This window comes from Gymnogyps californianus, chromosome 1, assembly GCF_018139145.2.
Source record: "Gymnogyps californianus isolate 813 chromosome 1, ASM1813914v2, whole genome shotgun sequence".
NCBI lineage: Eukaryota > Metazoa > Chordata > Aves > Accipitriformes > Cathartidae > Gymnogyps > Gymnogyps californianus.
The window spans coordinates 174,863,203-174,890,896 of NC_059471.1; the positions used below are offsets into that span (position 1 = coordinate 174,863,203).

The 27,694-nt window shown below is 37.5% G+C and overlaps 1 protein-coding gene across 1 annotated transcript in view; it reads left to right on the forward strand.

The window, feature by feature from the left end:
- PAWR (pro-apoptotic WT1 regulator) overlaps positions 1-27,694 on the forward strand; it is an 81,283-nt gene that overhangs the window by 18,098 nt on the left and 35,491 nt on the right. Inside the window, exon 2 of the mRNA XM_050892082.1 lies at positions 23,933-24,061. Within this exon, the coding sequence (XP_050748039.1) occupies positions 23,933-24,061 (129 nt within the window). The remainder of the gene's footprint in view (positions 1-23,932; positions 24,062-27,694) is intronic.

The window sequence follows — 27,694 nt, forward strand, 5'->3', positions numbered from 1 at the left end:
GACTAATGAAATATGAGAGGAGTATCTGACAGGGGAATCATGAAATGCATTTGCTGATTAGCCTTGCATTCATAGGGAAGACTGCCGTTTCTGCTCTTAAATTAAAATCAGTACTCAAATGTCATACTGGGATGTTCTAGTTGATCAAAGCTCAAAATACCTGTTGATTATTTGATTTCATTTGGATGATGCTGAAGGAAAGGCTAATTTTGCATCTGGACACGGCCATAGAAATTGCATAGAAGTGGGAGCTTGTGTACCACCGTAAAGAGGTTGCCATCAAGGATGTTTATAACAGATGCTGCCTTATATCTGGAATTTAGCCTGGACCATACTTTCCTAGCTCTCTTCACGTGTACGAACTATTTGTAAGCCAGCATGCTATGAACTTCATAGACTATGGGGTGTAAGAAGTGAACTTAGAGGGAATGGTACTGGCGTGGGGAACCGAATATGCTGAACGGGACGTGCAAGAGTGGACTGGGTGAGATGGGAAGCAGCCTGCCCAGACAAAGAAGCTTGAAGAGTTCAGTGGTAGGTCACAGATGTTTGTGCATGGAGATAGCCACCTGGCTCTGAAATCAGCTCTGCATCTAGGCTTGAACCAAAACAAGTGCAGCTGATTTGATTTGGAGGCCCTTGGCTTTGAATCAGCTATGGGTACAAGGAAGGGCACATTTTCTGTGTGATAGGCAGCCCTTCCAAGGAAGACTTTAAATAATATGTTCTGTCTGCTCCTTTTTTTACATACAGAGGAAGCTTGTTTGAAAACAAAGTTTTTGCAGTTTACTTGGCTTGTAGTTATGGAAATCTGTACCTTAAAATATTTTGCTCTGAGAACATTACGAATTTTCTAGTCAGTGTTTTCATGAGTTAGCAGCTGCTCGTAGAGGTTGATTTGAAAAGTGCAACTGTAAGTGAAAGTGAAAATTTCTTGAAAAGAAAATTATTCACCTATTTTTCACTTTTTACTTTTAAGTACTTGATTAAAATTTTAGGTGTCATACATCATGTCTGTGAGAGGACATTCCCTTAATCAGTTGTAGCTGCAGGTTTTATTTAACAAGAACAATCTCAAAATGGCGTGTTCAGTCATGCCTTAACTGTATGACAAACAAAATGCCTGAAGCCAATAGAGATAACAGCAAATGGGGACTATCTCCTAGCAAAGAGACACTGGCTCATTAAACAATCATGTTCACCCCTGGTATTCCAACTCTCTTTTTTTTTTTCTTCCCTCAAAGTTCTGGCACTGCCAGATACTGGCAGTAGTATGCACTAGTAATTAAGAGGAGAAAGGATATGAAGCCTATATGCCTGAACAAGTTCATTTGAGGTAAAAATATGTGGTATCAGTACAACATTTCTCATTGATCATTGAGAGCATTTAATTCGTAGTAAATCTTTTTCCCAAAATAGAAAAACAACAAAAAACCCCACCTACTGAGGGGAACAAAGAGAGTAAGCCATTTAAAGTGCAGCTAGCAAGCTGCTAAAGTCCTTATTCTTTTTGTGTATGCGTAATGAAGGAAAGTAGGAGGGTGGATAAAAAGCTAGAATAATCTTTAAGATTCAGTTTTAAAACGTGTTTCTTAAAGGGGAAAGAAAAGGGCAGAGGGTACTGTATTTGAGTCTTTGCTTGGCTTCATTTAGAGCAAGCAGATAGATAGATTTTCTTTTTTGCAGAAGTAGCTTGCTTTTTTTTTTTCTGATTTGTCTCCTAACCTGATCCTCCATTTGTCTTGGTAATTTGTTTCTGACTAATTTTTTTAATAGCATGTTAGGTTACTTCTGTAATCAATGTATGATTTATTGTTGTTCATTCTCTGCCATAGTATCCAATTTAATTAAATGAGACTGTTTTCATTAGTATGGTAGCCATTTAATTCTTAAATTCACCGTGACTCTTGGGAGTATACTTCTAGGGATTTATTTCTTATTTATTGCTTTAGATCTTCATTCCTAGTATGAGTTTGTAATGTTTATGCAAAACTATGCTTGTAGGGGAATTTTTATTAAATTACCTTTTGAACTTTTAATGGGTTGGTTTTTTTAAAGACTGTGTGCTGGGAACTTTAAAATAAAACATCCTTTCAGACTGTGAATGCATATTGCATGCCTTGGATTTTTTTTTTTTGTCTCCAGGTATGTCTGAGGTAGAGCAAAGGTCAACTGTTAACCATCTCCTCAAGTTACTTCTCAGATTAAGACAACATGAATGTCAGGAATTTGCAGGATTGAGTTTAGTGAGGCCAGTAATGTCAAAGTATTAGTTGAAAATGTGAGGAGGGGGAGAAGGGAATGTGGTGCGCAAGAGGGGGATATTTTGGAGATATTTAAATACATTTCACCCAGAACAGACAATGTATTACAAGGGATCGCAGAACCAGTAGTGTTGGGATGAAAAAGTGTATGTGGATTTTGCTTTTAAATTAAAAATCAGTTTATTAGTTGCAAAATGGTTTAGTTTTGAAAAAATAAACGTTTGCTGTTGTTTGGGGTTTTTTTGTTGCTCTTATTTTTGCTCAAATATTTTAACACCTTTGAAAGTCTGCAATATAAATAGGTGGAAGTGTAATCATGGATGTTTAGTGTTTATTTTATTTTTTTTTTTAATTGGGAAGCTTTTCAAGAATGTGCTCATTTTCTGCTTAAATGTATTTGCTGCTTATAATTTTAATTTTTAATTTCAAGACCAGTCCTCTTCCAAAGATGGAACCGTCCTTGAAAGGTGGGTTTATTTCTAAGAGCTTTGTAAAAAGCCATTTATTTCCAGAAGGCTTTTTTTATTGTTCAGAACTTAATCCTGTCCTCTAAATATTTCATCTTTCAGTCAGAATGTTTTATACACAGCAGTTGCATTGAATCCCTTGATTTTTAGGGAATAATGGACTTGAAGATAGCACTATGGCTGAGTCAGTTCTTGCTGAAATATAGCTAGATATCTGCTGCTGCCATCAGCTGATCCAACAAGAACTTGTCAGGAATTCAGTCCACACAGTCATGTTACATTTAAACTTGCTTCTCTGTTGGAGTGACTTATGAAAGGGTTGTCAAACATTGGAACAGGCTGCACAGGGAAGTGGTTCAGTCACCATCCCTGGAGGTACTTAAAAGATGTGTAGACATGGCACTTAGGGACATGGTTTAGTGGTGGACTTGGCAGTGCTAGGTTGACGGTTGGACTCGATGATCTTAAAGGTCTTTTCCAACCTAAACGATTCTATGATTCTATGTCATCAGCAACAGCACCAAAACCTGGACAAAAAATAACAAGAAGAAACAACTCCCACTCAACTGCTTTAAAGTATTTGGAAGGAGAACCTCAAAGCAAAGTGGAGACTCTATTTATTTATTTATTCCCTTAAGCTTTAGTTCATGCTACAAGATACTTAAATGTGCCTGTAATGAGGCAGAAGGAATTGTCATTGGCAGCTTACCCATTTGAGACATTTGGCAGATGCCTGGTTAGTGCCTTGATAGTCATCCCTTGAGAGTAAATAGCAAAGGGGAAAGGTGTCGTGAAGCTTACACACTGGAAATTGCTGTGCTGTACCTGCTGGTAGAGTAATGTAACAGAAATGGGCATGTCACTTCCAGATGTTAATGTCTGCTAGGAAGGTTAAGTGCAGTTGTTTTTGAGAACTGAGTAAAATTAAAATACACTGAGCTGTGTGCTTTTTTTACTTGAGCTTAATTTGAAGGCAGCCTTAATCCCCAAGACAGGCTTTACAAATTTTATTTTGTGCTGCTATGATTTGGCCAAAGATTTTCATTATTTTTGTCTTTGGTTCCTAATTTTGATAAAATATTTACTATCAGTTAATTTCTGGCATAGGTCTGCCTTTGTCAGTGCACCCACTGCTTACTGTAGTTATTGACTGCAGGTTTATTTGTTTTCATTGAACAGTCCTTTGCTGTCAAAGTGGGACATTTGGGAAAATCATCTTGAGAAGTTACTTCGTAATGAAAATACAGTTGGCCTAATGTGACTTGTTGTACACCAAATCATTGTGAAAAATAAGTTAGTTTAATGGTGGTAGGTACCTTTTGGACTTCAGTAAACAATATGTTTTGTAGACAAATCCAAATCCAGTTTATGAAATTTTGTAGAATTCATATTTGTATTATCTTTATTTGTATCACCTTTCCTCAGAAGTCCTGCTCAGGAACCTAGGAAAGCAGCCTTTCAAAACCAGCAGCAAAAATGGGTGTGAAATCATTATTACTGTAGGTTGTTCAGTTATGGAACTAGGTCTTATTCATGCGTACTGGAAAGACAATAGGACTCATACATCCAGTATACCTTTTCAAATGGCCTTCATTGGACTTGTTTCAGTGCCATGCAAAATGAATAAAGGCTGCACCCGTGAGTCCCTTGGCTTCTCACTAAGATCATGCAGCTGTATGCAAGGAATAGGATTTGTAGAGTATCTATGTGAAAAGCATGCATATTGTCTCTTGCCTTTAGAAGATGAGCAGGGTTGCCAGGTATATGGGTTAATAACGTCTGTCTTTATTGGGAAGGTAGTGGTAAAAGTAATCTTTTTGTGGTTGTTTTTCCTCTACAGCTTTTAACCTATGAGTCCCATTTCTTCTTTTCCTTAAATCTGAGGAAGTTGCCGCTCTCAGTATTAATAAAGCTCTTAAAAATTCCATAATGGAAGGCAAAGAAAAGAAGAGAGCCAATTAATATGCAACAGAAGAAAGTGTAATGTAAGTGAATGCATCGCCAGAAAACGGCAGAAAATAATTAATGCAAAGCAGAGAGATTTCTGAGTTGGTCAACTTTGATCTGATTTCAGTGAACCATCAGATCACAAATCCATTGGAACCTGACCTTCATTCGTTTTGGTGCATTCAGAAGTCGTGCTCAATATACAGTCTTCGTCATGTGGTGTGTGATATGAGTTGTGACTTGACTGTATATATGTGGATATATATATGTATGTAGCCAGTAGGGTAAGAGTTGGAACAGTAAAGCAGTAAAGAAACCTTTGGATAGGGCAGCTCACTTTTTGGAGGTGGTTAACTTATTAAGCAAATGTTATAGGAAGAAGTATACATCTATCCAGATAAAGTGTGTGCATTTTAAACAGTCCCTCTTTCTCCATTCTCCTAATGAATAATAGCGTATCAGTTGGCTGTTTCAAAACCAGAAACTTTGGCTTTTAAAAGCTTTTCCTTTGCATATTTTAGGAGAACTTTTCTACACGTTCTTCTTAATAAATGGATCTGATTACTTGTTTGCTTGGATTTTTTTTGCCAAATTGTTTGCTTCTGCATGTTTTTTTGGATACATCTTTGGATTTGTGCCTGAATCCTTTGCACAGAGCTTTGAGTCACAGAACATTTTGCCTGAATCATCTTAGGAAGGCAGTATTAACCTCGGCTGTTGCCCAAATATAAGAAAAATAAAAGCCAAGTGGACCCTGAGATTTCCAGTTTGGGGGGAGGTGGGGGACAGGGCATGAAAAAGAAATCAATCAAACTGGCTCTGTAAATGCATAGAAATGTTGGTTGAAGGGGACCTTTGGAAGTCTCAGAGCAGTACTTTCAGCAGTCCTGCATCAGGTCAGCCATGGCTTTGTCTTGCTGAGGCTTGAAAACCTCTAAGGATGGAGGTTCCACTGTCTCTCTGAGTAACCTGACCCAGTGCTGTACTGCCCTCTCACTGAAATGTTTTTCCTAATGTCCAGTTGGTGCATTTTGTACCCTTTGGTATACCATCTGCTGCTTCCGAGAGGAGCCTGGCTCCATCATCTTGGTAACTAACCTTCAAATAGTTCTAGGTTGCTATTAAATTGCTCCTTGACCACCTCTTCAGCAGACTAAACAAGCCCTTCTTCATGTGCTCTTGCTGTATAGACCCTCTCTAGTTTCTTTTCTTCCTGTTCACTTGGTTCCCTCATTTCAGAAATGACTCAGATTTTGTACTTTAATCATGTTTTAATATGAGTAAGGGGAGTATAAGGCAGTATTTGTTATTTTTGTTGGTTCTCCTTGCCCTTGTTGTTGGTAAGCAGAAGCATATCTGAGAAAAGCTTCTTTTTGTTGGTTCTCCGTGCTGGAGTTACAGGTCATCAGAAGCATATCAGAGAGCATGGTTTGGGGTTTTTTTTTAAGGAAAGAGAAACAAAGAATATTACATTGAGACACAGATAATTCTTTCTCAGAAGCTAGTTAAAGTTTACATTTTTCTCAGATCCTTTTCTTTCCAGATGTTTCAGGGGCCTAGGGAGCTTAATTAATTCAACTGTTCTTTCAACGATGGAATCAAGATGGATCCAAAAAGGATGTGTTCAATACAGTCATTCTAAGTAGGAAATATTTTTTTAGGTTGTTCCTCATTCTTTAAACTGAAGCATTTTAATTGCTAACAGACCCAAAAGTATTTCTAGTAACAAAAATAGTCAGTGTTTATTTGGATAGATATGTATTCACATATTTCTAGTATTTTAAAGAATTCTGCTATTGCTTGCAGCAGCCATCTAGGAGACTCATAATCTTGATGAATTATGGAATGCACATACAAATATATCTGTTCTCCAGTTATAGATAGTTAAGGTTTAAATTTGAATGTGAAAACAGCATTAAATGTTTGTTCTGACCAGTAGAAAAATATCATAACTTTTCAAGTCCATCCCAATATCTTAATCATTCAGATAGTGTTTGTTTTGGTAAAAAGTTATTTGCCGCCTTTGTGCTGATAAGAAAAAATACTTACTTCAGTATTTTAAGAAGAATATTTGTTCTTTCTTAATAGTTTTAAGAAATGTTTAGAGATAGAATGGACTGCATAGTGGGGTTTTTTATAGGATGGTTTTGGAAGCTGAATGATGCTACTGTTTGTGAAGCATCACTTAGCTTGGTGTTTTCAAGAATGGTGTTTTATTTCCTTGGTTTCCTTTCAGAAAGCCAAATTCTAAATTGTGTGTCCAAAGACTTTTTTTGTTTTGTTTTAGCGTCCTGTAATGCGCAATATGAATCCTCAAATATGTACTTTCTGATGACGAAGTTTTTCTTTGTTCCTGGGTTGAAAATAAGGTCCATCCTTTGATTTTTGACTTGACTCTTTAGTTGTGCTGATGCTAAAGTTATACTTGGGCAATACAAAAATGAAATCTGCATTTGCTTTGTTAATCAGAATGGTGTGGAATGACTTGTTTTTGAATGAAGTGCTTGATCTAGTTGTGGAGCCCAAAAACAATTTGGGGAAAGTTCAAAGTAATTTTGTCATCCTAATACTTGTCAATGTTCTATTTTTATTTATCAGTAAAGCATGTGCTAGGGAACAAGAGCTGGGTATTGAGATGCCTAAAAGTCTTTTTCTTTGACAGTTTGAGGAAGTTTCTCAAGGGGCATACTCAGGTTGGCTCTGTCTTCCAGTAGTGAATAAATGTGACATCCATAATGTAAAATTTGCGGATGGGATAAGGCTCAATAGTGTTCAATAATAATGTTAGAGTAGTCATCCATTTGATTTTATGGTCTTCTCAAATAAGGCTAAATAAGATGTTCTCCCCCTCCAACCCCCAATTCTTTTTCTTTCTTTATGACTTGTGTGTAAGAAAAGTTGTTTGATTTTTTTTTTTTTTTTAAAAAACTAGTTTGCTATTAAACTAAAGGTCATGTGAGAATCCCCAGAAATCAGCCATTTCCCAAGAATGTGACTCCTGAAAGATGGTCTGTTCTAACATACTGCTTCTGCAGCCATGATGTGCTGCACGTCAAAGTAAATTAGAGCACAGCTTATTCATTCTCCTGCTACATCACAGGAGTTGGATTTTGAATACCCATTACTCTTTATTCTTCAGACTTCATTAATAGTTTCGGACCACGAGTAAAGTTCTAGGTCACTGGCCCTTTCCCCGTTAGTGTTAATGGAGCCCTTTTTAAGTCTACTGGAATGTGAAGAATGAAGTTTTACTTCCTTTTTTGAGAACTCCTAATTTTTGCCAGTTGTATGATTACTTCAAGATTCTGCATTGCTTTAAGGAATAAAAGAGTGTCACTAATTTATTTACTATGAATAATTAGAATTTACAATACAAAGAAATGACATTTAAGCCTTAGCCTTTCAGGAAACTAATTATCATGTATATGAAGATTCCCTAGAAGATGGGAACTGAATGCTGAGAGGATTTGATTTAATGAGACTGTTGTAAGTTTCTTTTTTATGTTAAGGCCTGTTTTTATTCTGATGCCCTACTGATAGTCGGAGGGGAAAAATCAGATTGGAGTGAACAAATAAATTATTTTAAGACAAGCATGTCTCAAATCCTATTAAAAAAATCAGGAATTGCATTTGAAATAAAGATGTACAATTCCAGTCCTTAATATAAAACTATTTTTTCAAATGTCAGTTTGAAACTAGCAGCTTCAACTTCAAATATCGTAGGATCTTACAAAGTTAGATTCCGTCGTAGTTTTGAGAAGTACAAATAGGTTTGATTTGGTTTAGAAACAGTATTGCAGTAAGTATTTTTCACTTACCAAAAAACCCCTCACATTATCTTATTAAAACGGACTTTGCATGTTGATGGTTGCGTTTTTCAAGGAAAAAGATCAGCAGGAATGAGAATGTTCTCTTTTTTGTGTGTGTGACTGTATCCAAGTTACTATCCGTAACCCAGGTTTTGTTCTGCAGCAAACTAATTTAAATCCTCCTAGGAATGCACAATATCCTTGCCAAAGGGTTTCACAGAGCAATTGAAAGCTGTGTTTCAAAATAGGCATTCTTTACAAATACTTCAATTAAAATTTTGTCTTTAAGAATAGACTATAATAGTGCATGTACTTTGTGGCAAGTAGAGGTAAATGTTTAGTCTGCACTGTTGAATAACTAAAAGCTCAGCATGGTTAGCTTTGCCAGTAGTGCAGCTCAGTGGAGGGTGGCATTTGAAGAAAACCACAAATTAAAGCACTGTAGGAGTGTAATAAATAAAACAAACCGTTGGATTGATTAAAAAGAAAAACAAAAGAATTACAATTCTTGCCTCTCTTAAAAAAGATTATAAATAAGTAATGTATCAAAGCCAGTGTAGTGAGATAAATCCCCCATGTTTCCAACACTTGGCTCCACACACAGATAGATGGTTCAACCAGTGGCTTTCAGATCTTTTCTCTGGAAGTGCACAGCAGCATCTGTTACTGAGAACTGTGACCACTACAGGTTGAGTTGGATGTGTCCTGCTTCCAGTAGAAGCTGCGTTCATCTGCCAGAGAGATCTGCAAGGGACTGACTGCTTTAGACTTGGGGTTATTATGGTCAGCCATCAGCTATGATGGTGTTAGTATTGGTTTTTGTGCCTCTTGCTTGCCTTTCTCACTTAAGGTAGAGTTACTGATAGTGGCTGTGCTGTTGCCCATTACAGTGCAAAATAAGGGGTTTGTTTGAAACAGTCGGTTTGGATACTTTAAATGAATCCTTTCAGTTCAGAGGTCTGGTAGCGTGGCTGTGGCCAAGTGCTACGTTTCATTTGGAGGATCCCATCTCACTTAAATGTGCCATTTTTTCCTCAAACAGTTGTTTGGTCATAATCTAAGTCATGTTGTTTTGTCTTTCTAGTTAGATTGGTATTATTATGCTACATCGATGAGTGCTTGCTATTGGGAGTACATGTTCAATAAATATTTCTGTTTTCTGCCTGGTGGAAACAGGAGTAAGTATTCATGTCAAAAGAGGATTTTCCAGGGAGTTAGTTCATCTGCAGTAAGGATAAACATTTGGAAATGAGCATGTCCAGATAACTTGCACTCAGAGCAGTTGACCAAAGTAGTCTCTGGTCCAGTAATACTGATTTCTAAGAAACCTTGGAATACTGGAGAAGTTTTCAGAGTATCTGAGTATAAAATTATGATTATAATTTAAAAAGCAAATCCAGGAGCATAAATCTAGATCAGCAGATGCCAGCTAGACAGATGTCAGATCCAGGTAAATTAGTGGGGGATCTGTTTTATTTAATTCTCTTGACTAAAGAACAGGCAGTGTAATTTAGCAGATCTTTTTTTCCTAGGATTTTAACTGGATCTTTGAGACTTTCATCACAGAAGTCTATTGCAGTCTTCTTGTGAATAGCTTGTGTTAATAGGAAGGCAGAGGTTGTAAGAAAGGTAGTAATTTTGGCTAAACAAGCAGGGAAAATGGATATGGATCACAGTTTCTTCAGTAGATGTGATAGACTAGTCGTAATTGAAGTAATACTATGGTGCAAACAATTGGATAAGGTCAAGAGGGGAAAAACGTAATTTAAGAACTGATATTCTGTGCTTTAAAAAAAAAAAAAAAAAGTCTGTACATCGGAATGACATAAGAGCAGTTGTCCTCATTCAAGGAAACACTCGAACCATCCCAGCATCCTTTCTTGGCAGGGATGAGTGGGAACATGTTTGAGAGCAAAGCAGATGTACAACAAACTTCTTCTTTTTCTTTCTTTTCTTCTATACTGTTACCTTCCCAGATTATAGCGATATTCTGCTTAGGGAGTTCTTGATGCATGTGCCCTTGTCTTCTGATGAAGAGCCAGAGTGCTGCAGTCCCATACATGCTGGATGGTGCGATACCAGAATTGCCCTGCTGCTTAGGCTTGTTTCTCCCAGCTTGCTGTGCAGCTGGAGTTGGTTTATGTGGGATGTATGCATGGAGGTTGGTGGGGAGAAATATATTCTTGGTGCAATTTGTTATCCTTATTTGTTACATGTGTTGCCACTGCAACTTTTCCTGCAAAGAGTTTACTGTTATAAAATCCTAGAAAATAAGGCTGCAGGGGACCTTGAAGAATCATCTGGTTTGTCATCTTGTCCCAACAGGATCCTTGAACCTGTGTTATCCCTGACATTTATCTGACATTGATGTGTTCTTTAAGATCTCCGGTGATGAAGATTGCTTTTCTAGGCAGACTGCTCTGTGCCCTTTTTTTGTGTGTGGCTTTTTGTTTGTTGTATCTTTTTGTGTAATGTATTTGTTGTTTTTGCAACAAAATCTTACTAGCTTCAATGAGATGCATAAGTGACTCAGTCTGCATCCTATTTGCAAGGTGATTTTTTGCTGTCACTGACCCAATAAGTTTTTGATGATGTTAACTGGACTTCTGCAAGAAATCCTTTCTTACAGCATTTTGTATCAGTGGTGAATGACTGTGAAAGCCTTTGTGGGTGTTTGATATGACAATGCATAGATGTACTTATGTCTTCCTTCCTTCTCTACACATTTTAGAAACAGTCTTCAAACACAAACCATAAATTGAAAAGCAGCTACAGAAAAGAGTCAGAGCCTTTTATTATCCCAACTCCAGTTAATAAGATACTCCATTATATATAAATAAAGGTAGCCAAATGTTAACCTAGCTGTTACACATTTTCAGATTCACAGCCAGAAAAGATCCTAGGTCAGACTTATGTTTCAGGCATAAACTACTACAGCTTAATTAACAATACCTTCTTTTTATCTTACTACAAATACATGTCAGAAGTACAATAAAAAAGATCATGGAAGTGTGAATGGAGCTCTAATTGTTTTAAGAAAAAGGAGTTCCATTTTAAAAAAGTGTGGAAAATTTTACTTAAAGCAGTAATGAGAGAATACCAATAGTACATAGCACATAGTGTAATAGCTGTGTTACGATCTTTGTGGTATTGATTTCAATGAATATTTCTCCCTAAAAGGGACACTATTTATATCCCAAAATAGTTAATAATGGTCCACATTAGTATGTGCTTTTAGATGAATATTTCAGTATTTCTGTGGTTTGAATTGCTGAGGTTTTAATTTTGTGAGAGTTTAACCTTTTCCATGTCCAGGCTGCTTTGGATCATTGCTTTTATCTGACTTGCCTGTGCTGACCCTGGCTCTCATTTGATCCTGTAGTTAGCTAGACCAAGGTGTACAAAGACTATTCACTTTTTATAGAGGTAGCTTTCTGCTAGTAAATTACTCTGGTGTGGCTTGCTAGTGTCAGGGGAGGTGATGCAGAGGGCTGGTAGATGCCAGTGGGCAGGAGCGGGAAAAGAGGGAGAGTTGGAGTGTGGCTAAATGGACACAGGCTAGTTTAAGCTGTTGTGGAGTCTCAGCCCTTGTCAGTCATGTTGTTAAATTTGTTAGGAATCTTGGGGGAGGGAGAAGTCTTGTTTTCGTGGCTGGAAAAGGCAATTGCAGGGGGGCATGTGAAAATAAAAAATAGGAAGTAAAAATAAAATCAAAGTAATGCAGAGTTATTTCAGTGTCCAAATAAAGTTCGGCTCAACTTTAGGGTGAAGGTTCAGTTCTGATTCTATCTGGAGTAATTTCCTTTCTCTAAACTGTCTAGTGCACTCATACAGTTAGTCATAGATGCGCAGAGAGACTTTTTATTTCCACATTGTTTTAATAGTGTTTGAGAGACTTTTGGATTCCTTACTCTTCCAAATCTACAGGCAAGAATCATGTGGCAGGGGAGGGGAAGGGTTTTAAATATTTATTGAACAAAAAGTTATATATGTGTATATATAGCCTTCTGCTAATTTTTGTATCTTTTAGTGTAGGTGCTAAAAGGTTAATAGCTAGCCTATTGCTTCTATTGTATCAAGAGATTTTTTTTTTCTAACCTAAAGCAATGTTAATTTCCATTTAAGGAAGAATGTCTGCAGGAGCCAGTGGTATTTACTAACTGCGCCTGTGAAAACATTCCTTTTCACCCTCAGATGCTCACTCAGCCTTCTGTTTTCCAAGTGACATTATTACAGGCTTTAGCTTGTAGTCTGAGAAATTAAAAGCAAGTTTTAATAACATGAACAGCAGAATCCTCAGTCCTGACTCCTCCTTGGATACTTCCTCACTTACATTCCCCTGGCTTGGAGTGGAGTGCAAGTGTAGCAGTGGCTGGGGGATTTATTTTTTTGTTGTTGTTTTTTTTGGTTTTGGTGTGTTGTGTCCCTGTCCCATGTTCCCTGCCCCAACACACCCCCACCCACCCCGCCCCCCCGTTTATAACGTAAAGACTGCTACAGGAGCATCATTTTATCTTTGAAGGGTTTTTTTTGTCATTAAGATTCTTAAAAACATTTTTTTCTGATTTAAAGTATCATTTGGCTGTGATAGGTTATTGCACGAGATGAATTGAGCTCTGAATCCCATCTCCAGTGTTGTCAGCTCATGCTAATTCCTCTCCTTGTCCTCTTTGGTCAGAGTGAAAGACTGTCAAGTTGGACACATGAATGGCTCAGGGCTGCTCCATGGTAACTGTGTGAATGCTCCTACCCTGTGGTACCTACAGGATATGTAAAATTGTTTACCTTTCTTTCACCGGGGGGGATGACAAAGCTTGAATTACCTTGTATTTACCACAGTTTAGTCTACAGAAAACAAAGCATGTGAACAGTTACCATGGAGAAGACGATGCATATTAATTTGTGTATCAGTCTTAACCTCACATACTCTTTACACTCAATAGAAAATAGGGAGGAGGGGTGTCATAGCCCTTTCATTCTGTTCCTCAGCGAGGGAGACCCTTGCCAGCGCCTTGGAGCACAGAGCAGATACATGTCAGCACGTAACAAAGTTCCCTGAGCATCTTTAATGGGTAGATTTTTGAGTACTTCAGAAAAGAGGACTTTTCCCTTTATTCCTATTTTACAGTTGAGAAACGCATGTTATAGTTGATGTTATGAATCAAGATAACAAATGCCTTATAAGCTGAAATCTTAATGATTTGCTTGAGCTGTCTGGCCTGAAAAGGTAGATCTGTTGACATGCAAAGAAATTCTTGGTTGCTGAAGACCTGGCCAAGACTTATGCTATATTGTATGCAAGTAACTGTATAGCTAAAACACCCCCAAAACTGTATCGGTCACTCAACAATTACAAAAAACACTAATGGAAAATTGCAGTTTTTGTACAAACTTTTTCTGCACTTGCGAATAAAGCTTTTATTTATCCAGCATTTTCCCTGCTTTATTTATTCCTGCTTTATTCTGGTTTGATTTGCTGTCGATATACCATCACTCTCTTACACAATGAGTTACAGTAGTGTAAGGTTCCAGTGAGTGCAGTTGTTTTGAACCAACTGTATGACGTGACTCATTCCTCCCATTACAATCCTATACTACATTTCCTCACACCTAGATTGATTTGTGTTTGTGTCTATTCATGTTCTCTGTTCTGAGGTCACCATATTCAAATGCTACTTTTGTACTAAGGTACTTGAACCTGCTGGTACTGTTTTGTGGGCTTAAAGCATGCATATGAAATACCGTTGAATGGCAAAGTCTTGCCTATCTGCATGCTCCCATTCTGAAGTCCTAGTTTTTCTTATCTTCGGGAAGAGGAGTATGTCCAGCTCTGTCTTAGACCTGGTAATCAAAATGTGAAGATCTGGGGTGAGTGCTGCAAGGGAAATTAGGCAGCTCACTCTGACAGTGACAGAAAGACTACAAAAAAGTATAATGCATAATTTTGCTTCTCGGACCGAATGAAACAGATGCGTCCTTTGCTTGCTTGCTTATTTTTGCTGGTGTAATCTCAGTTTACTTGAGTAGCTCCCTCTCACCAGGCATCAGCTACATGTTCTTTCTATGATCCTTTCCCACAGCTCTGTGTCTCCCACGCTTTCTCCTCCTCACTCCTAAGTCAATACTATAGTTCCCTCAGTTCCTCACGGAGCCTTTGAATGGGAAGAGTCAAACACCTGCTGAGCTGGTTCAGGGCTGTATACAGCACTGACTGCTCAGGTGGAAGGGTAACTGCCTGCTTTGTCTAGCACTTGAATTACTGTGGCAGCTAATCTGCATCTTTCACTTTTAGCAAACTTGAATTAAAAAACCACACTTGTGCAACTTTCATATCTTAAAGATACTAATCTGTTGTTAAATATTATTTATTACTGTCTGGAACACCCCCCCCCCCCCCCCCCGCCAGTGACTTCAAAAAAAATACTGGGACAAAAGAGCTGTGATTTTTCTGAGCACAGTTTCCGTAAGAAGCAGGGGTACAAATGCTGGTGACAGAACACTTTCATGCTATTAGGACATGGGATTGCACTATGAGAACCTGGACTGGATTTCCATCAGGAGCCTTGGGCATTGATATGAGCATTTATATAAAAAAAAAAAAAAAAAGTGTTGGCAGAGCCCCTGAGGAAGAGGTCTTCCTTCCAAATGCAGAGCTAAAGAGTGATCTCAGAAGTCTGGGTTGGGAAACAGCTTCACAGCATTGTCACTAGGATTAATTTGTAGGTATAAGGTGCTCTCACAAGAAATAGTTATAATATTGACTGCAGCAGCAACTTCAAACTTTTGATCTGGGTATTGCCATCCTAGCAGGCTTCAGTACTGCAGATGTACTTTGTCTGCCTGCATGGCTTCGATCAGTACTGTCTATTCCTGACATCAGTACTGAGGGCTTCAAAAGTGCTTATTTATTGCCTTGAAAGTCAAATTCAACAGTTTTTGTCCAGATATGTGCCTATCCTGTTTAAGGTGCTTTTTCAGTACTTCCTCTCCCTTTCTGCCCCGCAGCTGAGTGTAGAGTCCATATCTGTCCTGTTAGAACAGCTATTTATGTTAGGACTCAAAAGAAACAGCTGGGAGAGCCAAAAACCTGGTTGATATTTTCATCGGCTTTTCTGCGGATTCAGAAGATCCCACTCCCAAATGAGAAATGCAGTACAACTCTCAAGAAAGCATTGTGCTGAAGTTTTCTTTTTCCCTTGGAATTGGTTCTGAGTCTATTGTCGTGGCTTGTCCGTGCTCACTTGGTTGTCAGCAGCCTCTTTGGCTTTGTTTAGTTCGACCAATCCCACACCCACTGTGTGTAAACACTGAATGAGATTCAGTTGGGTAGAAAAAGAAAAATGACAATTAGCCTGTTAAGCAAGAGAGCAGAAACCTGTGAAGGCACTGTACTGTATTTTTAAAAAAAAAACATTTGAAATGCAACTTGATATTCGGACAATATAAATTGCTACAAACTGCATGCTTCAGAGGATAGGATAGTTAGAAATACAGTACACTGATTAACCTGTTTGATCTCCTTTCAGAACATTCCTCAAATACTGATCTCATCTTTATTTCTTTTTAGAAGTACCATAGATGTACTAGGGAAGAAAACAGGAATTAGATGCCTTCTATATTGCATGGTCACATTAAAAGGAATACTTCTGTTTTGAAAATAGTGTGGTAATCTTCTCCAAGATTTGGTTTTCTCACTGTTCTTCTGGCTTTAAAGAGAAGGGTGCCCAATCTGTATGGTCTTTATGACAATACAACTTTCTCTGTTTTGCATCATTGTTTCTATTTGCTTAGTTTTGGCAGAAGTACATGGCAATGGAAGTCAAAAAGATGGTGGTTACAGGCATTTTAACTCCATTATCTAACTGTTCTTTGAGTGGCTTTTGTTCAGCCATTGTTCCCAGTGGGTAAACTGCTCCCATTTCAGATAGTTTACATGCTCTCTAATACCAATATCTCCCAGAATCCTATCTAATATAGGAGCAAGTTTTATAGGAAAAATAGTGTAGGCGGGCATCAAGTCTGTAAACTATAGCTTGTTTTCTATACATCCAGGATGAGTTCTCTTTTCTGTTCTTGCAATCTGTGATTGTTTCCTAACATGTATGGCATGATGCAAACTGAGATATATTTCTTCTGTGAACAGTGCAAATATCCTTAACAATTCTTTTTTTTTCCTCCTGGCTGAAACAGGCAAACTTTGTTTTGCCAGGTTTCTTCTGCTTAGCCACTGGTTTGCGATCTTCGTATTGGGATGCATCATTTCAGAATGTTAATTAGGAGGCTAAGGAGATGGGTTTGGTGACTGACTCCACTTTGGAGAAAAACTATGATTTATTTTTGTGTGTGTGTGTGATTTTTGGGAACATTTCTGTAACTTTTAGATTTGTATGTTCAATGCTATTAGCGATTTCTGTATACAGAGTGTAGTCTTCATTAACGCTGATGTAAACCATCAGCAGAGGAGGGAAAAGACATGTTGTCACTAGCAAAACTTGATTAGAGCATAGAGGTAAGAAGAGCAGTGTGCAAAATTTCAAAGAGGAGGGGGATGTTTAATTTCACTCTTCTAGCACATAGAGCTGTGCTGTATCTGAAGTCTGGGCCCTGTAGTTCTGGAATTCAGGTGGGCTGGAACTGCCTGTGGATCATACCAACAGCAAGAAGAGGATTTGGCTGCTTTTCTCTTAGCCCCTTTATTTGCTGTTGGTTTTTATTTTCTTTTTAAGAGCAAGACATTGGTACTTCTTTTGGATGAGTCGTTATTATATTCATATAATAATTTCCCTGTGGAACCGGCAGCAGCAGTTTGACTTCTTTGCATCAGGATCTTCAGTCAGTTCTGCTGTTTGGTACTTCCGTTCTTCAGTGGTGATCAATCAGAAAAGGCTCTAAGATGCTAACTTTGAGTGTAGTATTAAATAGTTTGGTGCTCAATTCTGATAGCTTGCCAATCCATATTTTTTATTATGTTTTTCTCTTTTCTCGAAGGGTTTTAATAATGCTAGATAGCTTGTCTTTTGCAATTTCTCTTGTATCCCTGGCATTGTACTCTGTGACTTTAACATTAGTATCAGGTACTAAGTAGTTAAATTAAGCATTTCCACCAATCATTCTTGACAAGCCTTGTGATAAAGGATTTTTTGGCGATTAGTTTAAGTTAAACATTTGACTTTTGAACTCATTCTTGTGGTATGTTTGAAGACAGTGGTGACCAAACAGTGTATTTTGCTGAATAACAGACTGCAAACATAGCTGCTTTTTGTTATTATAATGAGGGATAATTGACATTCTGGTGTTGATGTAGTTGATGTTTTACTTAAAGCTTTAAAAGAATTCAAAATACTTTGCTATTTTGCGCTAATACAGACAAATATGTTGGGTTTTTTTCCCCCCAAAACATTTCTAAGTGGATTTTGAGACTGCAAATTGTATTTGCTCTGAAATACAATTGAGTATACAAAGTAGGCACTTGTAAATTCTCATTACGGGTGAGAAAAGGATAGAGTTCAAACAAAATGTAAATGTGACTTATAATCACAAATGCTATGAGTTTTGTAGAGCAAGATGTGCATCTCACTGATCTCTAAGTGATGCTTGTCGTTTCGGATTCCTTTGTTGGCAGCGTGGTCAAGGATGAGCGGATCCAATGGCTGCAGTCAGCTGTGCTCTGGCCCACCTGCTGGTCACTGACACATTGCTGCATTCGGGTCTCTTTTGATCTCAGATGCCAAAGATTCCTGCCTTTACACTTGTTCTAGGTTAAAAATCCGTGCTTGTGATCGTACTAATTGTTGATATTGGACCACTCCATTTGGATACGTAGACTTTTAGAAGTGCACAAAGATCATTCAGATAAGGTGTTTGAGTTCAGTATCCTTTTTTGGACTCTCTTAATGTGAGAATTAACGTCAAGTATTCTTAAAAAAATAAAATCCTTTACTGGGTAATCCATATCCATAAAACTGTTTGTAGGTTTTAGATAGTTCCTATGAATAACGTTAGCTCTTTTCACTTCTAAAATGATGTTTTTCAACTTGTAAAGAAAAGCACTTAGGCAAGCTAAATCTGATGAAAGGCTTACGTAGTGAAAAAGACACAATTCTTCCAATTATACTGTTGTTCTAATAAAAGATTATATTACTGTAAACCTGTTTTACTTAAATATTTTGGGTACTGTCTGGACATTGTAATAAAAGTGTGTTTAAAAAGTATGATTAAAAATAGTGTTTCTGAAGGGGAAAGGCAATATAATCTCAAATCATTGAGGTTTGGGATTTTTGCTTGTTTTTGCTGTGTGTTTTGGGAGGTGATGACAGAAAGGTTTGATACTGTGCAAAGAGGTAGGAAGATGGTATTTAACAGATATCAGAGCTGTGCGTGGTAAAGTGAGGAAGCATTTGGTTCTCAGTGCTGCAGTAAGAAGAGTGATTATAAAGAAATGATGTGTAAAACAGTTGTCTTTTATTTGCAGTTAACTTTTCCAGGCTTTTCTGAATGAACAGCTGAGGGAAAAATAATGTTGATTCCCAAAATGTATTTTGTTGTAGTTAATTGCCTAGTTACGTTTTTTTCAGAGTTAAAAACAATTCTTGTATCTTGTCTTGTATTTCTACTGTGGAAGCTTTTAGGAAATGTTTACATTTAATAGAAACCTTTGCACTTTTCCAGCATCTTGATATGAAGTTGTGATAGTGCACTTTGAACTTTTACTAAACGTGGAAAATGTTCTTGCAGTAAAATAGATTAAAAAAAAATTTTTTTTTTAATTGTTCAGAGTCGTTTCTGGGAAATGGGAAGAAGCCTAGATTTGTTTCCTCGGCTAGACTGTTAGCATGGATAAGAAGCTAAAAAAACTGTCAAGATACCTGATGGTGCTTGTGTTGTAGAGCTTCTATTTATTGCCCGATGTGAAGTTGAACACAGGGTTTTACTGAGAGTATGTATCTGCTTGCACATCTTGCTATACTCGTTAAATATTATCTCAAGTGCTCATCGTTTTCAAAAAGCTGATGTAGCGCTACCGTTCCTGGAGTTCTGCGAAATAAATAGTTTGAATGGGCTCATATCTGGTGCAGGCAAAATCAACTGGGCTAATTAAAACTGCTGAAACTAACCTGTCTGACCTTTCATGAGATGAACTGGGAAGCTCTTAGATATGTGCTCGACCAGCAGAACTGCAAGGCAAAAGCAAGTTGGTGCAGGAAGGGGGATGGGGATAGCAGTATTTTGACTCAGCACCATTTCTTGTGGCAAGAGCAGCTTGTGTGCGCTCAGAAACTGATCTTTTGCATGGAGGAATACCGCTTGTTTTCATGGAAAAGACAGTCCCTCCCCAATTTTTGTTTGTTCTTAGCAATGCACAAATGTTTATAGGAAGCAAACCAGTGAATCATTAGAAATGTTCTTTGTACAGTGTCTCCTTAAACTGCAGGCTGGTGGTGCGCTGGAATGCGAGGATATCTTTGTGGCTGTTTCTTTCATCAGTCTGATTCTTTTGAAAGCATCTTATTCTGCTTGTATTTTCCATACTAGAGGTTTACAGAAAAATGTTTATACTACAGCTTCAAACATTTACTGAAATGCTAGAAAACCTAAAGAATTTCTGTGGATTCCTTATATTAAGATCAGATGTGGGAATGTCACATTGAATATCTGCTGTACAAAACTCAGATGATTTTAATGGAAAAGAAGAATCTGAAATGGTATGTGCCTAGCAGCAAAATGAAAAAGCAGGGGGAAGGGAATGGACAGAGAGAATTATATAATGGGTCAGAATTACACCTCGGTGGTTAGAAGTCCATTTCTTTGCTGTGCTGACAGAGAAAGTAATTACTGCATTTATGTCATCTTCAATGATGTGAAACTAGTTTCTAAAGCAAAGTGTAGTATTTGAGAGAAGCCTGCAATGCGAGCAATGCAGTAATCCATCTGACTGAAATGTCGTGTGGGCTGAGGCAGTTTCAGCTGCAGAGCAGTTTTAACAAAAAGGGGTTTTAAAGTGTGTAACACCACTTTGGACATTTTTCATTTTTCAATAATAGTTAATCTATCAACTGAAACTTGGCTTTTATTGATTTTTATTACTCTGAAAGTTAGTTTAGAATATAAATAGCATTAAGATTAGCAATCTAACTGAAGTTGATGGAGAAGTGCATAAGCAGGATTTTGAATGTAAAGTATTTTGTATAAGAAAGCTTATTTCATTGTGAGTCAAAACATGGATTTCCTTATGAGGGCTAATGGTTATTGAAACAAAAGTTAATAACTTTAGTAAAAAGCAGTAAAATGTTAAAATTCTGTAGTTGTTATCATGTTGACTTGTGCTCAGCAGGCATTTCATGGACATCATTTAAATTAGTGTGCGGGTATGTGCATGTCTATATATTTGGAAGGGGAACGTAACCTTTGTGTCTGGGAAACCACAGAAGGTCCTTGACGGTGACTAGTAATCTGCTTTAGGGCAGGAAGGCATTGGCAACCCTAGCCAATGTGCTACATGGGCTGCAAATGGTGAGGATCAACCTGTCCATGACTCTTGTACCTCATCTGTAAAAAATAATAAAAACCTGATTCTTCTGTCATTCTCACCACTCAAACTTGTGTTGGCCCTAGCTGGCTCAAGGCCTGCTCCAGTGAAGGCAACTGGAGTGGGAGCAAGCCCTGGTAGCCTTTAAAGCGGAGATTATATGCTCCAAATTAGATTTACATAAACTGTTCAGCTAACTGTTCTGTGATTGGGAAGAAAGCCTTTAACTTTGGAAGTATGAATTATTTGGAGGGTTGAATACCTTTTGATGGTATTGATTTAGCAGTCTTTTGTGGTCTTGCACCTTCCTGAGAAGAAGGGAAAGGGTGGGAATGGACATCGCTGGCAAATCCTAAGTGAAAATGCTTAGTTTAAAATTTTGCGGCTGGAAATTTCGTGTCAGATGATGACATTTTGTTCCTGTCCAAAACTGCTAAGAGAATAGTTAGTAGCAGGTGATCTTATATCGAAAGAGAGAAGAACATTCTTTGTCACAGATGTAATTGTATTCAGAGAAGAGTATTTCTGTGGAATGCTGACGGTCTCTGGAAAGCTTATGAGAATCATGTATCTGAAGAAGGAGAGAATTTGTGAAGAAAGGAGCACTTGTCTACTTAGTTGCTACAAAGACTTTTTTTTTACCTACAGTATTGTAATTTGAGCTTTACGCTTCTCCTTAAAGAATGTTGTTCCTTGAAAATGCAAAGCTTTTTTGAGGTGTGTGAACATTACTGGTCTCTTCTGTCTCCAGTCGGTTTTCTCCTACCCTTGTTAGAGGCTGCTCTTCCAAACTCATGTCAAACTGTCTCTTTCCTTTGAGTTCATCTGGGATCTCCATTCTCTTACATGAACAGTTTGGAGGCTGGTTGAACAATCCAAAAGTTTTCCTGTTTTTCTAACACATTATTATTCTTCATCTGTATGACATTAGTCTTAATTTAGGTGATACCTTCTGTGAGCCTTGTAGTTCTTTCTGAACAAGACTGGTTTTGTAACAGCTGAAGATCACTCCATTTCTTGTTGCAGTAGTGGCTCATTATTTCTTATTTTGTCACCTCAGAATGGATTATTAGCATAATGGGATAAATTAGGATACAGACTTAAGTTTATGTTACCAAAATTTTTAAGCTTTGCAGTTTATAAAAGGTAGAGGATGTTGATTTAAAGATCATCTCCTAGAATGTGCCATGACAGTGTTTTTTAAACACTGTTAAAAATGGACCTGAGAGAACCAAATTAAATATTTATTTATAATTATTTTATTTGAAAAGACCACTTACTGAAAGTGGTTTTGGACGTATAATGATTCAGCTGTAATAATCTTTCAAGTATGCCTTTTCCTAGTGATAGAAGTGGACAGGTCTACATCAGTTGCATTAAAGTGTTGATTAGAAGTAGACTGCTGAAGTTGCATTAGTATTCTGCCATGACTGCTACTGCAGAGAATTTAAATGGCCTTTATTCAGGTTCACTTATGTTCAGTTTATTATTTTCACTTTTGGAAACATACAGCTTTCTAGTTTGTCAGTTTTCTAACAGTTCTATCACCACAGTGTTTGCTTTGGAGCAGCTAAAGTTATTTTTTTTTATATACTAGTGCTATTTTCAGCTAGTAAATAACACTGGTTTTCTTTTTAAAAAATACTACGTTCCAGCATTCTCATTATATGCTTTTGACTAGTTTTGTGTCCTTTGGATAAGACGATGTCAGAGATTGTCAGTATCTAAGCCTCAGAATAGTGATTTTGGGTTTTGTGCATTAGAAACTTCCATTGAAATAATTTGACATTATCTTTGTTCTCTTCTAGCCCTGTTCTCTGTTTTTCAAGCTATTGCACATTAATCTAAAAGCTTTTTCTGATGTCTTGGAATGGTTCGTTCCCTGTGTTTTTGTAACTAGGTCTCACACACCTCTTGTTTTAATGCAGAGTGCTGGCAAACAGCTTGTGATGTTGTGGTCAAATTTTTTTTGGAGCTTTATGTCTGCTTCAAGTTGGTCTTCTAAACACGAGATTGTTTTTTTTTTCTTTCCGTAAATTTGTGTACGTTAAATTAATAGACCGATCTAGACATAGCTGACTTAGTCCAAAGCTGGTTGAGTCCTCGCATTTCTACCCTGGCCTCAGCGTGGCTTTGAGCTAGAACAGAGGCAGTGTTACTGATTTTTATTTATTTATTTATTTATTTATTTTCCTGTCTCTCACCTGTCAGCAGTCAGTGTTTTAGAAACTTAATCCTTTTGAATCAAGTATTTCAGCAAATCTAGTATGAAACATTTGTGTTGAAGAGCCAAAATGTTATATATGTGTTAATTGTTAGTAATTAATGACTGTCCAACTAATTTAAAAATGACTAATTTTTGATGCTAAGTTTTCAAAGACAAAACCAAAAACAAGGAGAGCAAAATTAAGATGGGTGATTGAGACTGACACTTCAATCTCAGCAGATGCCACTGTGTGAAAAAAGGTCAGCTGTTGAGTGAAGAATATAGTTAACTCTTTTTTTCCTTTTCTGTACTTCCTCAAAATCTCTTATGTAGAGGTAAAATTATTATTATGACAAACGGGATTGTAGAATTGTTCAAATGGAACGGACCTCAGGTATAGTCCAAGCTCCTGCTCACAGCAGGATTAGCACTGAACTTGGACAACGTTGCCTAAAGCTTTGTCAAGTTGGATCTTGATTTGATTATTTCTTATTTTTGTGATTAAGAAAAAGCAGTTAGTTGTCGAACTTTATTCTTCTATCGGAGATACCAATATCCATGGAAAGAAAAGCATTTAAACATTTAATTAAACTTTTCTGAAATAGGAAATTAATCTTTGAAAATATTCACCGATGCGTGAATTTTGTGAAATATGGGAAGCATGTGAAGCAACATACAAAGACTATTTTATAACTGAATATTTTTGGTTTTAGAGCCTTGATGAGTATGATGATGATGAAGCAGGGCAGAAGGAGCGAAAGAAGGAGGATGCTATTACCCAACAGAATACGATACAAAATGAGAGTTCCAGTGCAGATACCCCTGGCTCATACTTATTACAGGTGAGATCTTACTTGTTCATTTTGATATTTTACTCAGTTTTAAAACTCATACTGCTGCCTTCTTTGTACTCCTACTTAACAGTAGATTATACCGTTTATGGAAACAAACATGAAGTTCAGGAGTTGTCACATTACTAAAAACAGAGTGTGAGGTTCCATTCCCTGAACTCAACACTACTGAGACCCGGTTCTGACAACAGAATCCTCTATTTCTGTAGGGGCGTTGAAGGTAATGGTGTTGATGTTCACCATAGAATTTATTATTTAATGAGAGGAAGAGAAACCTGGAGATTCAAGTGAAAAATACTCACAGGTTTAGAATATTGAATTAATTGGAGGTAGACTTTTCAAATCAGGACCCAATTTCCTAACTTAATTTATTGTCAATTAACAAACTTCTAATTACTGATTCTGGGATTGAAACAAACACGCATACTCTTAGGGAAAACAACCCTTGCCTCTGTGAAACCTCTTCTCCCTTTTTTTTGTTCTCCAATCCCCTTGTCACAGGTTACACTCAGTCCTGCAGCTCCCCCTCCATCAAAACATTGCCAATTACGCTCAATACACCCCTCCTGCATACTATGCTACCTGTGGCAAATGTTCTGTCTCTTTCCTTTCATACCCTTAGTCTCTTTAGCCAGTCTTGTTTCTCCTCCTGTTACCTAACAGCATGTGCAAACCCAGCTGTACACACTTGAGGCCATCCAGTTCTGCCTGCTGACTCTAACAGATGCAATAGCACATGCATAGGGAGAAAAATACACGAACAGAGCAAGCACATGATGATAGTTTTCAAACCACCCATAACCAGAGGGGGCATCACTGAGTTTAGTGGGTGTGAATGAGCTTTCCTTCTAAAATTTTGCCCAGTCTTTCATATGCTCATGGATGCATTTAACATGCAGAAGAGCCTACAGGGAAGAAGTCTACAGCTTAATTACCCGGAATGTGAAGAACAGTCTCCTTTTAAGTTGAACCTGTCATTTGCCATCTGTTTCCATGTGATTTCACCAAGGTGTCCCAGTGGAAGACATGGGGAACAACTGCTTCCTCTTTATGTGACTGAGTGCCGCAGAGAGAGCATGGCCCCTCTCAGCTGCCTCTTCTGTAGGCTGAAGAATTCTGTTTTATTTAGTTGTTCCTTGTACAGGAGATACTCAGTAACATTCTGTCCTTTTTCCGGTTTGACTATATTTTATTTGGGATCAGGAAACAGAACTGAAGAGTTCAGTACAGCATGCAGTTGTAGAGTGGTTTAATGGTGGTTTTTGTTTTGTTCTCCATTTCTTTCCTGACAGCTCCTGATATCTGCCTGTTTGTCTGCTGAGCACTGAGTTTACTATTTTTGTTGTGTGTCTACCCTAACTTAACGTTTTTGAGTTATCTGTGGGTGATAATAACAAGCTCAGAGGCTGATGCATATGTAAATTTAGAAGCATGTTTACCATTTTGTCTAGCTTTGTGCTTATGTACACTAAATTTCATCTCCTGTTTTGCCTCCCAGCCACTCCCAATAGAGAAATCCTGCATGTTTTCACAGTTGACCCTCATCTTTTCTGTTCTGAATAGCATCTGTGGACATCTGCTCCCCAAATATATTGAAAAGCACAGGTCCCAGAACAGGTTCCTGTGGAACTCTTCTGGGTACTCCATCCACTGCGAAAGCTGACCATCAGGGTCCACCATTATTTCCTGTCTTTTCACCAGTGATTTATTCACAAAAGGACATTAGCTCTTATTCTAGTGTAGCTTAATTTCTTTAAGAGGCTTTGGGGAATGCCTTTTTGAAATTCAGTAGGCTGTCAACCAACTTTCTCTTCTGGACATTTTTTTACTTAAAAAAGCTGTATTAGATTTGTGAAGTGTAAGTATTTCACAAATGCCCTGGTGACTCTTCCACACCATACCATGTTTACTAACTTATTCCCTAATGGTTTTAGACTTACTAGCACCACTTTATTCAGTATAAATATCAAGCTTACTGGTCTATAGTTCTCTGGTGTGCTTTGGAGTCTTCTTAAAGATGGTGATTATGTTAACCACTGGTACTAGGGCAGTTTTAAGTGAGAGATTATATATGATCTTGAGTCATTAGCTATTACATTTTTCAGTAACATCAATAGTTTCTTCAAAGCTCAAGGAGTAAATACCTTGTCATTCTGGCAACTAGCTTTTTTTTTTTTTTCATTTTGTTAATTTGTTTTTAAGTTCTACCAGCACTTCTATTTGAAACAGACCCTTTGAGTCTTCCATGAAAAAGTGCTCTGATGTGAGACCCTTACCATGCTTTTCCATGGTGAACACCAACAAAAATATTTCTGCAGAGAAACTGTCTCCTCTGAGTACACCACTTATAACTTGATCTATTGTCTTTGCAGATTCTTTGGCAGGATTCCTCATTCTGAAATGTTTTTATGCTTTTTCCAAGTTGTTTGTTAGATGCTTTCTTATTGTGTTCGCTCTGTTTTCACTTCTTCAGCAAATATTCCAAAAGTTGTCACTTTTAGTTTCCCCTAGTGGTATTATTACATAATGCTTTGGCTATATTCCCATGCCCTGTTTTTTTCAGCCATATTTTCTATTCTTCTTGACCAGCAATCTCAGTTTCTATTTACCAGGCTGTCTGTATTAATTGTATCCTACACGGTTCCAAGTTTGTCACCTCTGTATTCAAACAAGCACTACTTCCGTGTTGACAGAGCACAGCAGGGGTGTCCTGTCACTGACAATATGGAAGGGTGTCCCAGGCCTCAGATCTGGCAAACACCCAGGGTGGCACATGTACACAACAGATGGAACCTTAGAAAGTTGTAGCTGCTAAGACTTAATCAGTTTATTACTGACTCTGTCAACTCGCTTTTTATTAAAAGACTTACAGCTTGCCCAATTTGAACAGAATTTGACAGCAATGTTATTTCAGCTTTGATGACTTAGTTTCCTTTTGGTTCTACTCTGTGCAAGTTAAGCCTAATTCTGTTCTTAAAAGTAGAGTTTACGTTTTAGATCTAAGAATTCAGTCAATTCTAGTTGCCACTGACCAATATTTTTTTAGTTCTGTCTACTAAGCAGAATAAATAAATTTCTGTAATTATAGATGTTTTCACTGATTTGTCCATTCTATTATCATTTTATGAAATTTGTAAATATATAATTACGGTGACTATGGTGAACAAGACAGTTAATATTGACTTCATGTTTGATGGGCAAATATGTTGCTGAATAATGTTTTATTTCCAATCCTTAACCAGATCTTCAGTTCTATTTTAACGTTGTCAGAAGTTGCTCTTCTCCTCGTGGGCAGAATGCACATTTTTTGAAAAATCTGGCTGAATTTGAAATCCTTGATCGAAAGCACAGAGAGATGAGATTTGTTTAAGAATAGATCTCAAAATATACCAGACCCGAGAGCATTTTCCCTGAAGTAGAACTATTTGGCTGAAACTGGCTTCTCAATTATTTTATGTTGGAAATACGGAAGATGATAGGTCTGGCAACATTATAAACATTGAAAAACAATTACCATCAGAACTGTTACTTAACTTCAGCAAAAGATAGTGTGGAAAGCCACACCTCACCAGGTGAATCAACACTAAATCCACTCCCAAACACAAGTGTTACATCGGCTCTGAC